At 44.9% G+C, this 15,902-nt stretch overlaps 1 protein-coding gene across 3 annotated transcripts in view; it reads left to right on the forward strand.

Annotated features, from left to right (window-relative positions):
• LOC126183603 (ATP-binding cassette sub-family C member 4-like) overlaps positions 1-15,902 on the forward strand; it is a 267,542-nt gene that overhangs the window by 102,882 nt on the left and 148,758 nt on the right. For all 3 annotated transcript variants that reach the window (XM_049925712.1, XM_049925713.1, XM_049925714.1), the window contains exon 6: positions 1,809-1,965. In XM_049925712.1, the coding sequence (XP_049781669.1) occupies positions 1,809-1,965 (157 nt within the window). The remainder of the gene's footprint in view (positions 1-1,808; positions 1,966-15,902) is intronic.

Raw genomic sequence — 15,902 nt, forward strand, 5'->3', positions numbered from 1 at the left:
TTCTACAGAACACTCATCTACATTTATCAAGAGCTCTTCATTGGTCTCAAAACGTCTTCCAAACACAACAGACTTTAGAAAAGAGTGGTTCAGTGGCATGAACCGAGAACACCGACCAAAAGATTGTTATGTGTGGACAGTTATGCAGATCTTTTTCTTTCCTTTTGCTACCTTTTTCTCAGTTCTCCAGCAATGCACATCTGCAACAGTCGATAAGATATTAGCAGATGTGTCTGGGTACCTGAATCTGCCTAGTTGTCGTGGCATTGCAGTTCGCCCCAAGTTATGAAAACCGACTGCTACATTTATACCATTTTACCAACCAAACAATTCGTATGGTTTGATTACATAAACTTCCCTGGCGCACTGACTGATTACACTGAGGTGATAAAAGTCATGGTATAGCGATATGCACATGCAGATGGCGGTAGTATCGCGTGCACAACACATAAAAGGGCAGCTCATTGGCGGAGTTGCCTTTTGTACTCAGGTGATACGTGTGATAAAGTTCGGACGTGGTTATGATCACACGACGGAAATTGACAGTCTTTGAACGCGGTATGGTAGTTGGAGCTAGACGCATGAGGTATTCCATTTCACCAGGGAATTCAATATTCCGAGATCCACAGTGTCAAGAGTGTGCCGAGAATACCAAGTTTCAGGCATTACCTCTCACCACGGACAACGCAGTGGCCGACGGCTTTCACTTAACAACCGACAGCAGAGGCGTTTACGTACTGTTCTCAGTGCTAACAGACAAGCAGTACAGCGTGAAATAACCACAGAAAAACCACAGAAAGCAGTGTGGGACGTACGACGAATGTGTTCGTTAAGACAGTGCAGCGACATTTTGCGTTAATGGGCTATGGCAGCAGACGACCGACTCGGGCGCCTTTGCTAACAGCAGGGAATCGCCTGCCGTTCCTCCCCAGGCCTCGTGACAATATCAGTTAGACCCTAGACGACTGGAAAACCGTGACCTGGTCAGATAAGTCCCGATTTCTCAATTGGTAAGAGCCGATGGTAGATTTCGAGTGTGGAGCAGGTCCCACGAAGCTGGAGTGAAGTTGTCAACAAGGCATTGTGTAATCTGGTGGTGGTCTATAATAGTGTGGGCCAAATGAGCCGATCATTAACTGGAAATGGTTATGTCCGGCTACCTGAAGACCATCTGCAGCCATTTATGCACTTCATGTTCCCAAACACCGAAGAAATTTTTATTGATGACATGTCACCTGGCCACAATTGTTTGTGATTGGTTTGAGAACACTCTAGATAATTCGAGCGAATAATTTGGTCACCAAGATCGCCCTATATGAATCCCATCGAACTTTTGTGGGGCATAATTGAGAGGTCACCTCGTGCAAAAAATCCTGCTCCGGCAACGCTTTCGCAGTTATGGACAGCATTTCTGCAGGGGACTTCCAAAGACTTGCTCCATGCCACGTCTAGTTGCTGCACTACTACCGGCAAAAAGAGGTCCGACACCATATTAGGAGGTATTTCATGAGTTTTGTCACCTCACTGCACAATGTGTAGGATCTTCAGCCGGAACATACAGTCACCTTCACACGATATTGCGCCAAGATGATTGTATGATCCGGCTGAAAACCTGGCAAGAATATAATCATAGTGTATTAGTGTTCACTCAGCTGTTTTTATCACAATATCAGAATCGTGTGCACTCCATATCACGCAGAAAGTTTTGACACGTCCACTAATGTGTGGCTTTTTCAAATCGTCATTAATTTATCTGTTTGAAATTATAGGATCTTCTAATTGTCTAATACGGTTTCTCTTATCGGCAGGTTTTCTGGGCCGTGTGTCGGCAGGTCTGAGAAAGAAGATTGCGGTGCTCACAGACGACCGCATGCGGCACATGAACGAGATCGTCAACGGCGTTAGAGTCATAAAGATGTATGCTTGGGAGAGAGCTTTTGCCAAAATCGTCGCCATTACAAGAAAGTAAGTGACATCTATATTATTGAGTGTATACAATTTGTCCGCGAAGCAAGTGCAGAATTTTTACATGATGACAGGAGAGATCCATCCGAGTATTTTGATACAACGGATCTCGATTTAGAAATATTCGTATCGGCACTAAAGCATGGAGGCAAAGAAAGAGTTGTGCCATGGTATTAACACCACCATCGACAGTACCCGGCCATCGGCGCATCTCCACACTGAGTTATAGGTTAAAAGCAGCAAATGTATGTAGTAACAGTTTTCTGTTTGTTGAGGTATTTATTACAGTAAAACGTTTTACGAAGCACACTGTTGTGGCGGTATAGCTTAGAATACAGTGTGCCGTACCATGACTGGAACGTGGAAGCTTTATCTTCCACCGACAAGTGCTGTACAGACTGAGCTACCCAAGCTCATTAGGTAGAGCACTCGTCCGCAAAAGGCGGAGTACCAGGTTTGAGTCCAGGTCAGGTACATAGTTTCAACCTGCCAGGAAGTTTCAAATCAGCCCACACTCCGCTGCACAGTGAAAATTCATTCTATAGAACTTAAAATAGTCCGCACTCTAGATCCTACTGCAGACCATATCTTTCCAATAACAGAATTAAAATGTTACTACTTGCATGCCGCTTGTGTCTATTCATGCGTTATTCTTACCTCCTAGTTCCCATGAAGCAACTCTCCTGGCTGCAAAGACTTTCGTTTGGGCTTAATACTGACGTGCAGGGTATTGCTGTTACTTATTATGCAATTAATATAAGTTAATAAATCTAAGAAAATATTATAAAAAGTGCAGTGAATAATAAATTAAGAAAAACTAGAAAGAAAAGAACCAGTGACTGTTGAACAAATACCACTATGCCCATGCATTGTTATAAAAGAAGAAGTAAGGTCTTTTGCAGTCGTTTCTGTTTTTTCGCATTCGCACACTATCCCGTAGATCATGTGCGCGTCCGGCACACGAAGGGTGGAATCCAGGACACAATCAACCATGCGAAGAAGGGCTAATGTCCGTCGTCTTACTACGTACGAGGCTAGTGTCTTGTTCTCGTTCTTAAAGATCTGCATGTAGCACTCCAATACACGCTCTGCGTTCGCACCTGCCGAGGCCGCGCAGTGTCTCTGGAAACGCAACTCAATGACGATCCATGAGAGGACTTTGTTGCAACCAGTCAGAGGCGCCATGTCCACGGAAATCCTTACACAGCATCCACTTCGTGTCGCTGTTCTTCTATTCTTATGTCAGTCCCGTAGCTGTTTCATCTTCCCACGCTCTTGTTCGTGTTGCTGCAACTCGTTCGTGCGTGGCGCCTGCCTGACTTTCTGCTGTAGCTCCTCCAACTCTTCTTCCATCGACGTAGATTTCTAATTGCTTCAAGGAAAACTTATTTCTTATTTCTTTAAGTATACACTGTAGCTTTCCTTCTCTCAATATTATGGACATTGTTTGATCCTGGAAGAAACTCCCATTATCTTCTCTCACTGCCGACTGTCTCTTGCATCCCCGTATCACATGTTCCGATTTATTTCAGAGTTACACTCACATGAATTGCCCAGTCGTTGGTTTCTTCTTTTCAGATAGTCCGGGTAAGGTCTGTGTCCACTTAAATAGTGCATCGTTAGCCTGGATGGCTGCATATATACTATCTAATCAAAAGTATCAGGACATCTATTAGTGGATATTAATATTGTGGGTGTCCACCCTACGCCTTTATGGCAGCTTGAACTCTGCCGGGAATAGTATAACTTAGGTGTCTTAATGTCAGCATGGAAGGCCATTGTTAATCAAGATCCGAAATAAGGAAATTTAGTAATGTTGGACTCTAGGGTCTGGAGCAATGTCGACATTATAACTCATTCCAAAGGTGTCCCACTGCATTCAAGTGGGGATTCTGGGCGGGCCAGCCCATTTCAGGAATGTTTTTTGCCACAAACCATTGCCTCACAGATGCTGCTTTATGTCAGGAAGTACTGTCATCCTGATACAAGCAATACAGAATGCTATAAAATGTGTTGATATTCTTCTGCATTCAGCATTTTCTTAACCTTTGTAAGGGGACCGCACGCTACTACGAAAAATATCCACGTACCTAACACCACCTCCTCTGCTGCTTCAGAGGATGTGGTTTCGTTCAAAGATATTCTCATTTCGTGACGTATGCACAGTAGCCATGTCTGAAGCCAGCCTTTACGTCCGGACTAGGTGCTGCCCTCTAGCAGCTGGAGCTTGAACTACTTCATATGTCTCAAATCTTAGTAGTTATACGAGCAGTCGTAGAAGTTACAACATGTGGTCAGCTGGCTGAAAATGACTTACAAGTTCGTAGCGCCCTCCAGCGGTAATGCTGGAATTCAGTATGGTGTTGGCCCACCCTTAGCCTCGATGACAGCTTCCACTCTCGCAGGCATACGTTCAGTTAGGTGCTGGAAGGTTTCTTGGGGAATGGCAGCCCATTCTTCACGGAGTGCTGCACTGAGGAGAGGTATCGATGTCGGTCGGTGAGGTCTGGCACGAAGTTGGCGTTTCAAAACATCTCATAGGTGTTCTATAGGATTCAGGTCAGGACTCTGTGCAGGCCAGTCCAATACAAGGATGTTATTGTCGTGTAACCATTTCGCCACATGCCGTGCATTATGGTCGATCAGGTTGAAAGATGCAATCGCCATCCCCGAATTGCTCTTCAACATTGGGAAGCAAGAAGATGCTTAAAACATCAATGTAGGCCTGTGCTGTGATCGTACCATACAAAACAGCAAGAGGTGCAAGCCCCTTCCATGAAAATCACGACCACACCATAACACCACCACCTCAGAATTTTACTGTTGGAACTACACACGCTGGCAGATGATGTTCACCGGAAATTCGCCATACCCACACTCTGGCATCGGATCGCCACATTGTGTACCGTGATTCATCACTCCACACAACGTTTTTACACTGTTCAATCGTCCAATATTTACGATCCTTACACCAAGCGAGGCGTCGTTTGGCATTTCCCGGCGTGATGTGTGGCTTATGAGCAGCCGCTCGACCATGAAATCCAAGTTTTGTCACCTCCCACCTAACTGTCATAGCACTTGCAGTGGATCCTGATGGTCTGGATACATGTCTGCCTATTACACATTACGACCCTCTTGAACTGTCGGAGGTCTCTGTAATTCAACAGACGAGGTCTGCCTGTACGATTTTGTGCTGTATGAATCCCTTCACGTTTCCACTTCACTATCACATCGGAAACAGTGGACCTAGGGATGTTTAGGAGTGTAAAAATCTCGCGTACAGACGTATGACACAAGTGACACCCAATCACCTGACCACGTTCGAAGTCCGTGAGTTCCGCGGAGCGCCCCATTCTGCTCTCTCATGATGTCCTTTTGAAACCACTGCGGCTCTAAGGGCAATATGACACGATGCACTCTCGCAGAATAAATGAAAATGAAATTCTGGCTTGCCTTCTGGAAGGGACTTCTTCTGATACCGACTCAGATGTTGATAGTAGCAGTGAAAGAGGAGATGATATCTTATCTGAAGATAGTGACTCGATTTAGAGATAGTATGCTATAACAAATAATTTCCAGACTAATCGTAAAGTCCTGGAAGCCCAAGTACATCATCGGTACCACTAGCAAAAAATGTAAAACTATTGTTTTAGTTGACAAACATACAACAGGAGCAAACGATATACCAATACCTGGCACCTCAAGGCACTGTGTAGGGTGTACCACTAGGAAGGAACCTTACAGTATCAGATGGGAGTGTCCTCTCTGTCAGCTATCGCTATGTTATCTGCCGAAAGGATTTGCATTTTACCTTACCACCGGAAGTAACATTTCATGCGCAACGGCTCCGTTTGAAACTATCCCGTATATGTTCCATAAATGTATATGACACTTTTTTCACACTGTTTTGTCTTAATGTATGTCTAATAATCTAACAAAAAAAAAGAAAATTCAAAAATCTAATTTTTATTGTTCCGAGTATGAACGGGATAATAGGTAAAGTTCTCTGGCATTCACCAAGCTGAAACTCTTCCATGAGATTGCCAGAGGGTTTACCATGATTCACCACTCCAAGTCACTTGTTTTCAGATATCTACTGTCCAGTGACGTCACCCTTTACGTCACTTAAAGGTGAATATGTGACTTATGAGGAGCTGCTCGACCATTGCACTTCGTTTTTTTTAACTCCCTGCGCACAGTCACTATGCTAGCTGGATGCTGGTAGTACTTAGGATTCACGAGTGATTACTTCCCGTGATTCCGTGCGATTTTTTACGCGCACCCTCCGCAATGCTCGACGGATCCTGTCTGTTAGTACATGAGGTGTGCCTGGTCTTGGTTTAGCTGTGGTTGTTCCTTCGCCTTTCCACTTCACAATTACATCACCAACAGCTGAAGGCAGTTTTAGAGGGTTTGATATGTCTCTGATGGATTTTTTACTCAAGTGACATCCAGTAATGAGTCCACGTTCGAAGTCACTGAGCTCTCCTGAACGAGCCATTCTGCTGCTGCTGCTTCTCTACTGACAACACAACACTCCAAGCCTCCTGTTTTACTAGTATCTCTCGTGATATCTAATGCCGGCCGTTGTGGCAGAGCGGTTCTAGGCGCTTTAGTCCGGAAACGCGCTGCTGGTACGTCCGCAGGTTCGAATCCTGCCTCGGGCATGGATGTGTGTGATGTCCTTAGGTTAGTTAGGTTTAAGTAGTTCTAAGTCAAGACGACTGATGACCTCAGATGTTAAGTCCCATAGTGCTTAGAGCCATTTTTTTTGTCATCTAGTGGTCAGTTCTGCATTACATAGGACTGTCCTGATACTTTTAACCACATAGTGTATTTTTAACTAAGCAGCTCCATCTCGTTTGGGAGGAAACTGTTTAAGCATATTCTTGTTGTTCCTGTGTTTCAGTAGCGCACCCATTTTTGCTGAATCTGTACTTTAATTTCTTAGGTTGTCTTTGGACGTCTCCCTTCTTCAGCCAGTACTTTGTGCTCTTCTTTCCAACTTTCAGGTCAATTGACCAGATTTCCAGAATAACTAGCAAGGTCCCTGCCGGTGTAGTCGCGTATGTACACGCAAAACGAAGAATCGCACTTCGCAGCATACGTAACAGGTATCAGTTGCCTATTGGCTCAACACTAGCTACGTAAACTGCAATAGCCGCTAACATTGTCTCGTGATATATTCTAATACTCGGTAACGGGTGTCCGAACCTCTCGTGTCCATTACTCTCTAATTTCTGCATTATATTAATTACTTTTTTGCAGACCTGTTGCATCTAGGAGGAGAAATTCTCTTTCATCTAATAGTAATTTTTGGTGAGCTCTTGTCTTTTTAGTAGTTCTTTACGTTTGTTATAGGATTTCTCCTTCTTGGTAGCTTCCCTTTCGTCACAAAGTAAACTGTCTTGTGCCTGGCCATTTCAGATTTATTGTTCGTACACCATTATTGCAGCGTTTGAAGAACGTGTTTGCATATGTCTTCCAGTTCGTGTCTTGAGCCTCCTGCTGGCACCAATAGCAGGTGCTCTGCGCACATAATGCAGCCTCCTGCTTCTCTCATGGTTCCTACCTTTTTCGGCAGCGGCTCAAGGGCGATATCCGAGAAGCCGAGGCTACAAACGGAGCCTTGTGGACTTTATTTGGCTCCTTCTATCGTTTTCTGGAAAAGCCAGTTCGTATTTTCTGCCACAGCAATAATCCTTAACACTACTACAGACGGCTCTTGGAAATACGGCATCTTTTGGTCATGAAAATAATGTGGTACACAATAGGTTGTCAAACAATCTTGCAATGTCAACCAAAATTCCCACCATTTACTTTGCTGTTGAGTAAACACCAGCGAAGAGCACTGTTTATGGCGCCCACCATGAATATTCTTTCCTTCTAAAACAAGTCGGATATCTACAAGAATCCTGCTGGTGTCTAACAGCTCACACAAGAGGCATATTGGCTTCGGATCCTTGTCTTCTTCCAATTTGTGTATGGTTGCCAATATGTCATTCTAAGATTGGGTATCGTTCCTTGAAGCAGACATTTGTTGTTTAATTGCGTAAGGCACGGCGCGGCTCTGTTTCTCAGCATCTGTAGAATCTCCATTTTTATTGCGTCAGACAATGAAACGTCAGAATGGGTGTAGGTGCTTCTTCGTCGCGAAGAGTGGGTGTATGCAGCACTCCACGCAGATCTGCCTCGTGCAAGTCTCTTCATCAAATGGTTCAAATGGCTCTGAGCACTATGGGACTTAACTGCTGAGTTCATCAGTCCCATATAACTTAGAACTACTTAAACCTAACTAACCTAAGGACATCAAACACATCCATGCCCGAGGCAGGATTCGAACCTGCGACCGTAGCGGTCACGCGGTTCCAGACTGTAGCACCTAGAACCGCTCGGCCACTCCGGCCGGCGTCTCTTTATCTCTGCATAACTTAACTGCTCACTTGATCATGATTAATATCGTAAAGCGTTGGTCCTCTGTGATTTTTAGCTGCACACCACCCTTAATTAGCGAACTGACAGCTCCTCTGCAGGCACTTTATTGTAAATAGAGTAATCACGTAGATGTAGGTATCCTCGCCACCTCAGTGCGTCTTCTATCAATCTGTTTCTTCTTTTTGTCAAGTTATGCCACACATTTCTTTTCTCCCCAGTTCGACTCAGTACCTCTTCATTAGTTAGCCAAACTTCATATTTAATCTTCGGCACTCTTCTGTACTACGACATTACAAAAGCTTCTATTCTTTTCTTATCTGAACTGTGTGTTGTTCACGTTTCACTTCTGTTCAAGTCTACACTCCAGACAAATACCTTCAGGAAAGACTTTCTAACAAGTAAATTTTAATTCAGTAATACGAAATTTCTTTTTTCATAAATTCTTTTCTTGCTATTTTCAGTCTGCATTTTATATCCTCTCTATTTACGACACCATTTTCTTGCATACAAACTAAAAGTCTAAAAACGTATACCTCTCATACGATGCAATAAACTTTGGTAGCTCTGAACACTTGATACGAGGTTTACTATCGCACTCCTTCGTACCACGATTGACGTCAGTCGCTTTCAGATGAAGTCACCATCCGGGAATCACGCTATCTTGCTCTGATTCCCAAGACGTTTGTGACTCAGTTTCATCTAGGAGGATATGCCATGTTACGTTTGTTAATAGTCGGCAGAAAGTGGTTATGTCAAGCACTTTTCTAAAACACAATAACATAGAGCTAACCGCGTAGCAGAGTCTGCCCGGTTTAGTATGTCAAGAAGACAGCACATCGATCTTTACAGCTGAGTTTTCTATACAAGTTTTACATTCAACAAATATTATTACACATAACATCAGGATGAATTATAAACCAATATAGCAGACACAGTTAGGCAGAACAAATGTAGAATTTCGCTCTTCTCTTTTAATCTTCAGGTGGTCGGTAGGACTGCTGCTTTAAATCAGCTTCAAAAAATTTAAAAATTAATTTCCTTTTGCGATACTTAACTATAAATAAACTTATGTCCACAATTAAAGCAACAAACCGCTATTTCCCGGTCGTGTGTCTAACTCACGATATAATCATAAAACTGTCAACAGATGTCCGCACGACCTTGTTCTGTATGGAGGATGGCAGGACAGCAGCAAACTTATGTGGCCCGATGGCTTAGTGTGAATCATTCTGTTGCTTCTCGGATGTGGTGACAGTTTATAGAGACCGAAACTCTTTCCCGAAGACCAGGGCACGGCCGACCTCACGTGACATCACAAAGAGAGGACGGTTGCTTGACTCTAAGGGGACGACGGTACCGTTTTAGTACTGCACAGCAACTGTCATCTGACCTCCAGCATCCACTGGACGTGTTGTATAGAAGCAAGCGGTGTACAGTAGGCTTTATTAGAGTGGCCTTTATTGTCGGAGCTCTGCTGTATGAATACCTCTGATGCGTCTTCACAGAAGGGAACGTCTAGAGTGGAGTCGTCAACGTGCCACCTGGACGATCGAACAGAGGGCCAATGTTCTTTTCACAGATGAGTCGCAATTTCATTTGGAGAGTGATTCTCGACGATTCACATCTGGAAGGAACGTAGAACACGATTTCGCGACCCAAACATTGTGGAAAGAGGTTCCCTAATAATGGGGGCAGGAATTATGTTGACCACCCGAACACCTCTTCATGAAATTGTACGGGTGAATCGGCAAGGTTTAACTGCTGTCAGATATCGTGACAACATCTTGGGACATCATGTGCGATTGTCGTGACGTGCAGTGGGTCCAGACTTCGTATTGATGGACGATAATGCTCGATCTCATGGTTGATGTTTTCTTGGAAACGGAAGGTATTGCATGCACGGCGTAGCCTGCTCGCTCCATGGAGCATGTCTCGGATGTACAAGGGAGACATGTTGCATCACGTCAGAATCCACCAGTCACTCTCCAAGGCCGGCCGGGGTGACTGAGCGGTTCTACGCGATACGTTCTGGAACCGCGCGACCGCTACGGTCGCAGATTCGAATCCTGCCTCGGACATGGATGTGTGTGATGTCCTTAGGTTAATTAGGTTTAAGTAGTTCGAAGTTCTAGAGGACTGATGACCTCAGAAGTTAAGTCCCATGGTGCTCAGAGCCATTTGAACCATTTTTGAACCACTCTCCAAGATTTCTGAGCAGCTCTGCAGGAAGAATAGCGTTATTGATTCAATATGACATTGATGACATCATTCAAAGCATATCCCGTCGTTTTCAGGTCTGTATTGCTCCCAGACGTGGTCACACCCCATACTGAGTACATTAACGAGTTGTCGGAATGTGTGTGCAAATCCGTTAAGCTGGAAAAAAACGAAGAAGATTTTTGGCTACAGTTAAGCATGTTGCAATTATTTACGTTCTGTATTCTTCACTTTGTTTCTACTTTACTGTCCCCTGTTTATACTGTTTTGTGGAAAAATAAACGGAACCTTGCAAAATTCCGGCTTGTTGCTTTAATTTTGGACACTGGTGTATATTCACTTTTTCTTCAGTCTGGTTCGAACAATATGGAGGTTCTGCTCTTGATAAATGCTCTCCGGTAGGCTGCAGGTCAGAATAAATGATCGTCAGCCACATGACGGCGAGTCAGGACATCTAGTAAAGATTATACCGGGTGATCAAAAAGTCAGTATAAATTTGAAAACTTAATAAACCACGGAATAATGTAGATAGAGAGGTAAAAACTGACACAAATGCTTGGAATGACATGGGGTTTTATTAGAACAAAAAAAAAAACAAAGCTCACAAAATGTCCGCGTGAAAGATCTCTTGCGCGCGTCGGTTGGTGATGATCGTGTGCTCAGCCGCCACTTTCGTCATGCTTGGCCTCCCAGGTCCCCAGACCCCAGTCCGTGTGATTATTGGCTTTGGGGTTACCTGAAGTCGCAAGTGTATCGTGATCGACCGACATCTCTAGGGATGCTGAAAGACAACATCCGACGCCAATGCCTCACCATAACTCCGGACATCCTTTACAGTGCTGTTCACAACATTATTCCTCGACTACAGCTATTGTTGAGGAATGATGGTGGACATATTGAGCGTTTCCTGTAAGGAACATCATGCTTGCTTTGTCTTACTTTGTTATGCTAATTATTGCTATTCTGATCAGATGAAGCGCCATTTGTCGGACATTTTTTGAACTTTTGTACTTTTTGGTTCTAATAAAAACCCATATCATTCCAAGCATGTGTGTCAATTTGTACCTCTCTGTCTACATTATTCGGTGATTTATTCAGTTTTCAAATTTATACTGACTTTTTGATCACCCGGTACATTTACATCAGGTATCTACACATTGCTCTGCAAATATCTGTAAAGTGCATGGCAGAGAGTTCATTGTATCGTGCCATATATTATGGTAAAAAGAAACGAGCTTGGAAACAGTATTATGAGAAGGGAAGAGAAAGCAGATGCAGATGAGATGGGAGAATAAGAATTTGACTGAGCGCTGAAGACCTAAATACAAACAGGGTACCTGCAGTATATGACATACCCTAAGAATTGTTAAGACCTTTGGGTGTGACGAGTCTCTCCTTCCTGTATCCAAGATAAATGAAGCGTACGAAATACCCTGACTTTAAGAGTGCTGTAATAATTCCAATTCCAAAAAGGGAGGTGTTAACGAGTGTGATTATTAACGATCTGTTAGTTTGATGAGTAATGGTTGCCAAATACTGACACATATTGTTTGCAGAAGAATGAAACGACTGGTAGACTGAAGCGGCAGGGGGCTGGTTAGGGAGTGGGAAGTTACTGGGACCACAAAATAAAGTATACTTGAACAGCAATTTGTTAACAGAAAAAATAATTAAATTTTTTACAATGAGAAAATACAATGCTTGAAAATAAAATGCTTGAAACGCATGGTAACCTCAATCGATCAAGCAAATAATTATACTTACCAACAGCACAAACGGCTTAAGGCTCAATGATAAATGCCTAACTCGGCGGAACCACAAAAATTTAAAGTATTAAGTAGATTCAGTAAAACTACAATGAAATTTGAAGTTACCAGAATTATATGTCAAGATCGAGCAAATTATTATTCCCAGCAATTGCCCAAATGACTTAAGGCCCCATGATAAATATCTACACAACGAAACCATTTCAAGTACTTCAATTTTACATACAATTTCCATTAAGGAACACGATGTCTCGGTCATAAAGACCAGTTTACGGCAACGCTGGCCAATCTTAAGCGGATAGAACTACACTCCAAGGAACCTTAATAGCACTTACGGCTGATACGGCGTACGTGAACTAGCGACCGGCGGACTTGCAACAACTTAACAATTGACAGAGGAGCTTCAGGATCTATATGAATACATGAAATTAGTAAGTATTGTGAAGGGTCTTAAGTTCAAACACAGCGGCGCAATAGCCGACAGAAACCAGGTCCGTAGGACAGTAACGGCAAACAAACAGATAACAAGATAATTATTACACGGGTAGCTAATTCGGAAAATACCCAATTACAAGCAATGTGGACTTAATATTATCAGCTGGCCAGCTGTCTTACCAAAAATAGGTGCCTTTTCTACAGGCGTACGAGGAATTCACAATTTTTTGTTTTTTGTTTTATGACAAAACAGTCTCAACCGCATAAAGATGTTTGTTTATTTACTGGTTACCGACTTCGGCGACTGTTCTGGTCATTATCAGACCACTTATTTTGTGAAGAGAGTAACATGAATGTACTTAGAGAGCCGGCCGAGGTGGCCGAGCGGTTCTAGGCGCTACGGTCTGGAACCGCGCGACCGCTACGGTCGCAGGTTCTAATCCTGCCTCGGGCATGGATGTGTGTGATGTCCTTCGGTTAGTTAGGTTTAAGTAGTTCTAAGTTCTAGGGGACTGATGACCTCAGAAGTTAAGTCCCATAGTGCTCAGAGCCATTTGAACCATTTTGTACTTAAACAAATGTAAACCACAAGCACAAGGAGAAAACGTAGTACATCAACAAAACGTGAAAGAAAGAAAGCTATACGCATGGGAGTAGGCTGAACCTTGCGTTGAGCAACCCCCACTCTAGAAGGCATATAACCATTGCTGTATGGCCTTAGGTTGTGCTGTTGGAACACAATGTATTTCTTTTTCACTTTGGGGGACAAGCCCGTAATTTATTCGATCATAAGTTCGCCAGCCAGCCGCCATAGGTGGTGTTCTGTGCCTGTGAAGGCAATGTTTTATTGGGATTCTGCGCCTGTGAAGGCTTAGTTTTATGTTATTCTTTTGGTGTCTCGTGTGAAAGCAACATCCGGGAGCGATTGCAGAATCCACTCGCAGATGCGGTCCATCTCGCGCTGAATTCTCTTCTGGATTCTGCCATTTGCCCCAGTCAACCAGCATGATGTGACTGGGGAGGCAGGCATCTGTTGTGTGGTGGCCTCCGTCCTCCCCTGAGTGGAGGTCTGACTGGTGCTGAAGATGAATGGCGCTCCGTCATTTCCCTGCTCTTCAGCCGCCCACGTCTGCGTGGCTCGTCTTTTCAACGCCGCCCTCCTGGGTCTCGCGGCGCGTGAGGCAAGCTTTTGCTCGGCGGCGCGGACGGCGCCGGGAGCGGTTGGTAGTGGCCGCTCTGTCTCCCTTTTGGGGCAGACCGATGTTGACGCATTCGTCGGTTGCTTTGCGGCAGCTTTGCATCAAGACAGCCATGAACTGCTTCGACAGCAGTATGCTTGCTCCCTCCATCCTTTCGCAGATTTCCGAATATTCCGTCGTCGTGTTGGCGTCGCACGCTTGTGGGGCGGGCGCTCGTGGTCTTGATAGTAGAGCAGGGGCAGCAGATCTGGTCGTGTGGGCCTTCTTTCTGCGCCTTCGTCTGCTCTTCTTTTCGCGGCGCCAACCGATTGTGCCCGCGAAAGCTGGCCACGTGTTTGCCGCCGCAGTTGACGCATGTCGGTGGGGCGGCGTGTGGCTGGGTTCAAAATGGCTCTGAGAACTAAGGCACTTAATTTCTAAAGTCATCAGTCCCCTAGAACTAAACCTAACTAACCTAAGGACATCACACACATCCATGCCCGAGGCGGGATTCGAACCTGCGACCGTAGCGGTCGCGCGGTTCCAGACTGTAGCGCCCAGAACCGCTCGGCCACGCCGGCTGGCTGTGGCTGGGAACAGGCATGAGTGTCGTGCGCTTCCCGCATGCCTCAGCTTTACGGCAATACTTCTACGTAGCTTAGTTGCTGTCAGCAGAAGTATTGCTCACTCTTTTCCATGTCGGAGGCGTTGACGCAATTTCGACTTCGAACCGCATCAGCCTCCGGACATGGACTCCATTCTTCTGGTGCCAGGCGGGGCCTACAAACAGGTAGACCGCCGCGCGTTTCCTGTTTGTCGCCTGGCGGAGATCAGCCACGCCGTAGAATCCAAGCTCGCTCAGCGCCCCAATGACCTCCCGTGTTGACACGAGCCAGGGAAGGCCACGTATGGTAATTCTCACAGTCTCGCGCCATCCTAGGTCCCTGAGCGCATTCTCGGTGACTAGGTGTTCAGCTAGGAGCTCCTTGGCCGCAACATGCGCTTCTAGGAACTCAAAGGACAACGACAATAAACTGCCGTCGCCCCCCGCCCTTACGCAGTAATCTCCTGCGTATTTCACAGGAGGCGTGGCGTTAGGAGTTGGTAGGTTCATTCGAGGCAGTTTCGAGGATAATGGCAACCTCATTTCTGGAGACGACCGTGCAGGTCGTGGTCGTGTAAGACACCTCTGCCTGACCTGTAGACGTCCTGGCCTGCCGCTTAAGTCGGCGTTTTCCAGGTCTCTTATTGTCTGTAACAGCGAGCTTCGTTTGTGGAAAACCGATAGTTTGCTCAGTAGAAGTAACTCGCTATGCCAGAGCTCCTCGTTCATCGTGCGACGCTAGCGGCATAGGCGGCTGTGCAGCAGGAGACCATGACACAACAATCCTACTTCACATCTCAAAAGAGACACAGTCTCGTGCTGTGTGATATGCAATTTACATCGCTTAAATGGCGGAAGCCCCACCCACCATATCCAGCATTACATCACTGTCAGCCAATGGCCGTAAAACAGGCTAAATAAAGCTTAAATACAATTATTTGCGGACAACACTTTCGTCCAGACTATAGGTATATCGCCGGCCGAAGTGGCCGTGCGGTTAAAGGCGCTGCAGTCTGGAACCGCAAGACCGCTACGGTCGCAGGTTCAAATCCTGCCTCGGGCATGGATGTTTGTGATGTCCTTAGGTTAGTTAGGTTTAACTAGTTCTAAGTTCTAGGGGACTAATGACCTCAGAAGTTGAGTCCCATAGTGCTCAGAGCCATTTGAACCATTTTTATAGGTATATCGATAATGCAAATAAGCTTCATCAAACTGTAACATAAAACTTAAAATTGAATAAAAAGAAAGAAAATAAGCTGTTAACGTAATGGAATACGCATGGTGACCTCTATAGGGCCCTCC

The sequence above is a fragment of the Schistocerca cancellata genome, chromosome 4, assembly GCF_023864275.1.
Source record: "Schistocerca cancellata isolate TAMUIC-IGC-003103 chromosome 4, iqSchCanc2.1, whole genome shotgun sequence".
Classification (NCBI taxonomy): domain Eukaryota; kingdom Metazoa; phylum Arthropoda; class Insecta; order Orthoptera; family Acrididae; genus Schistocerca; species Schistocerca cancellata.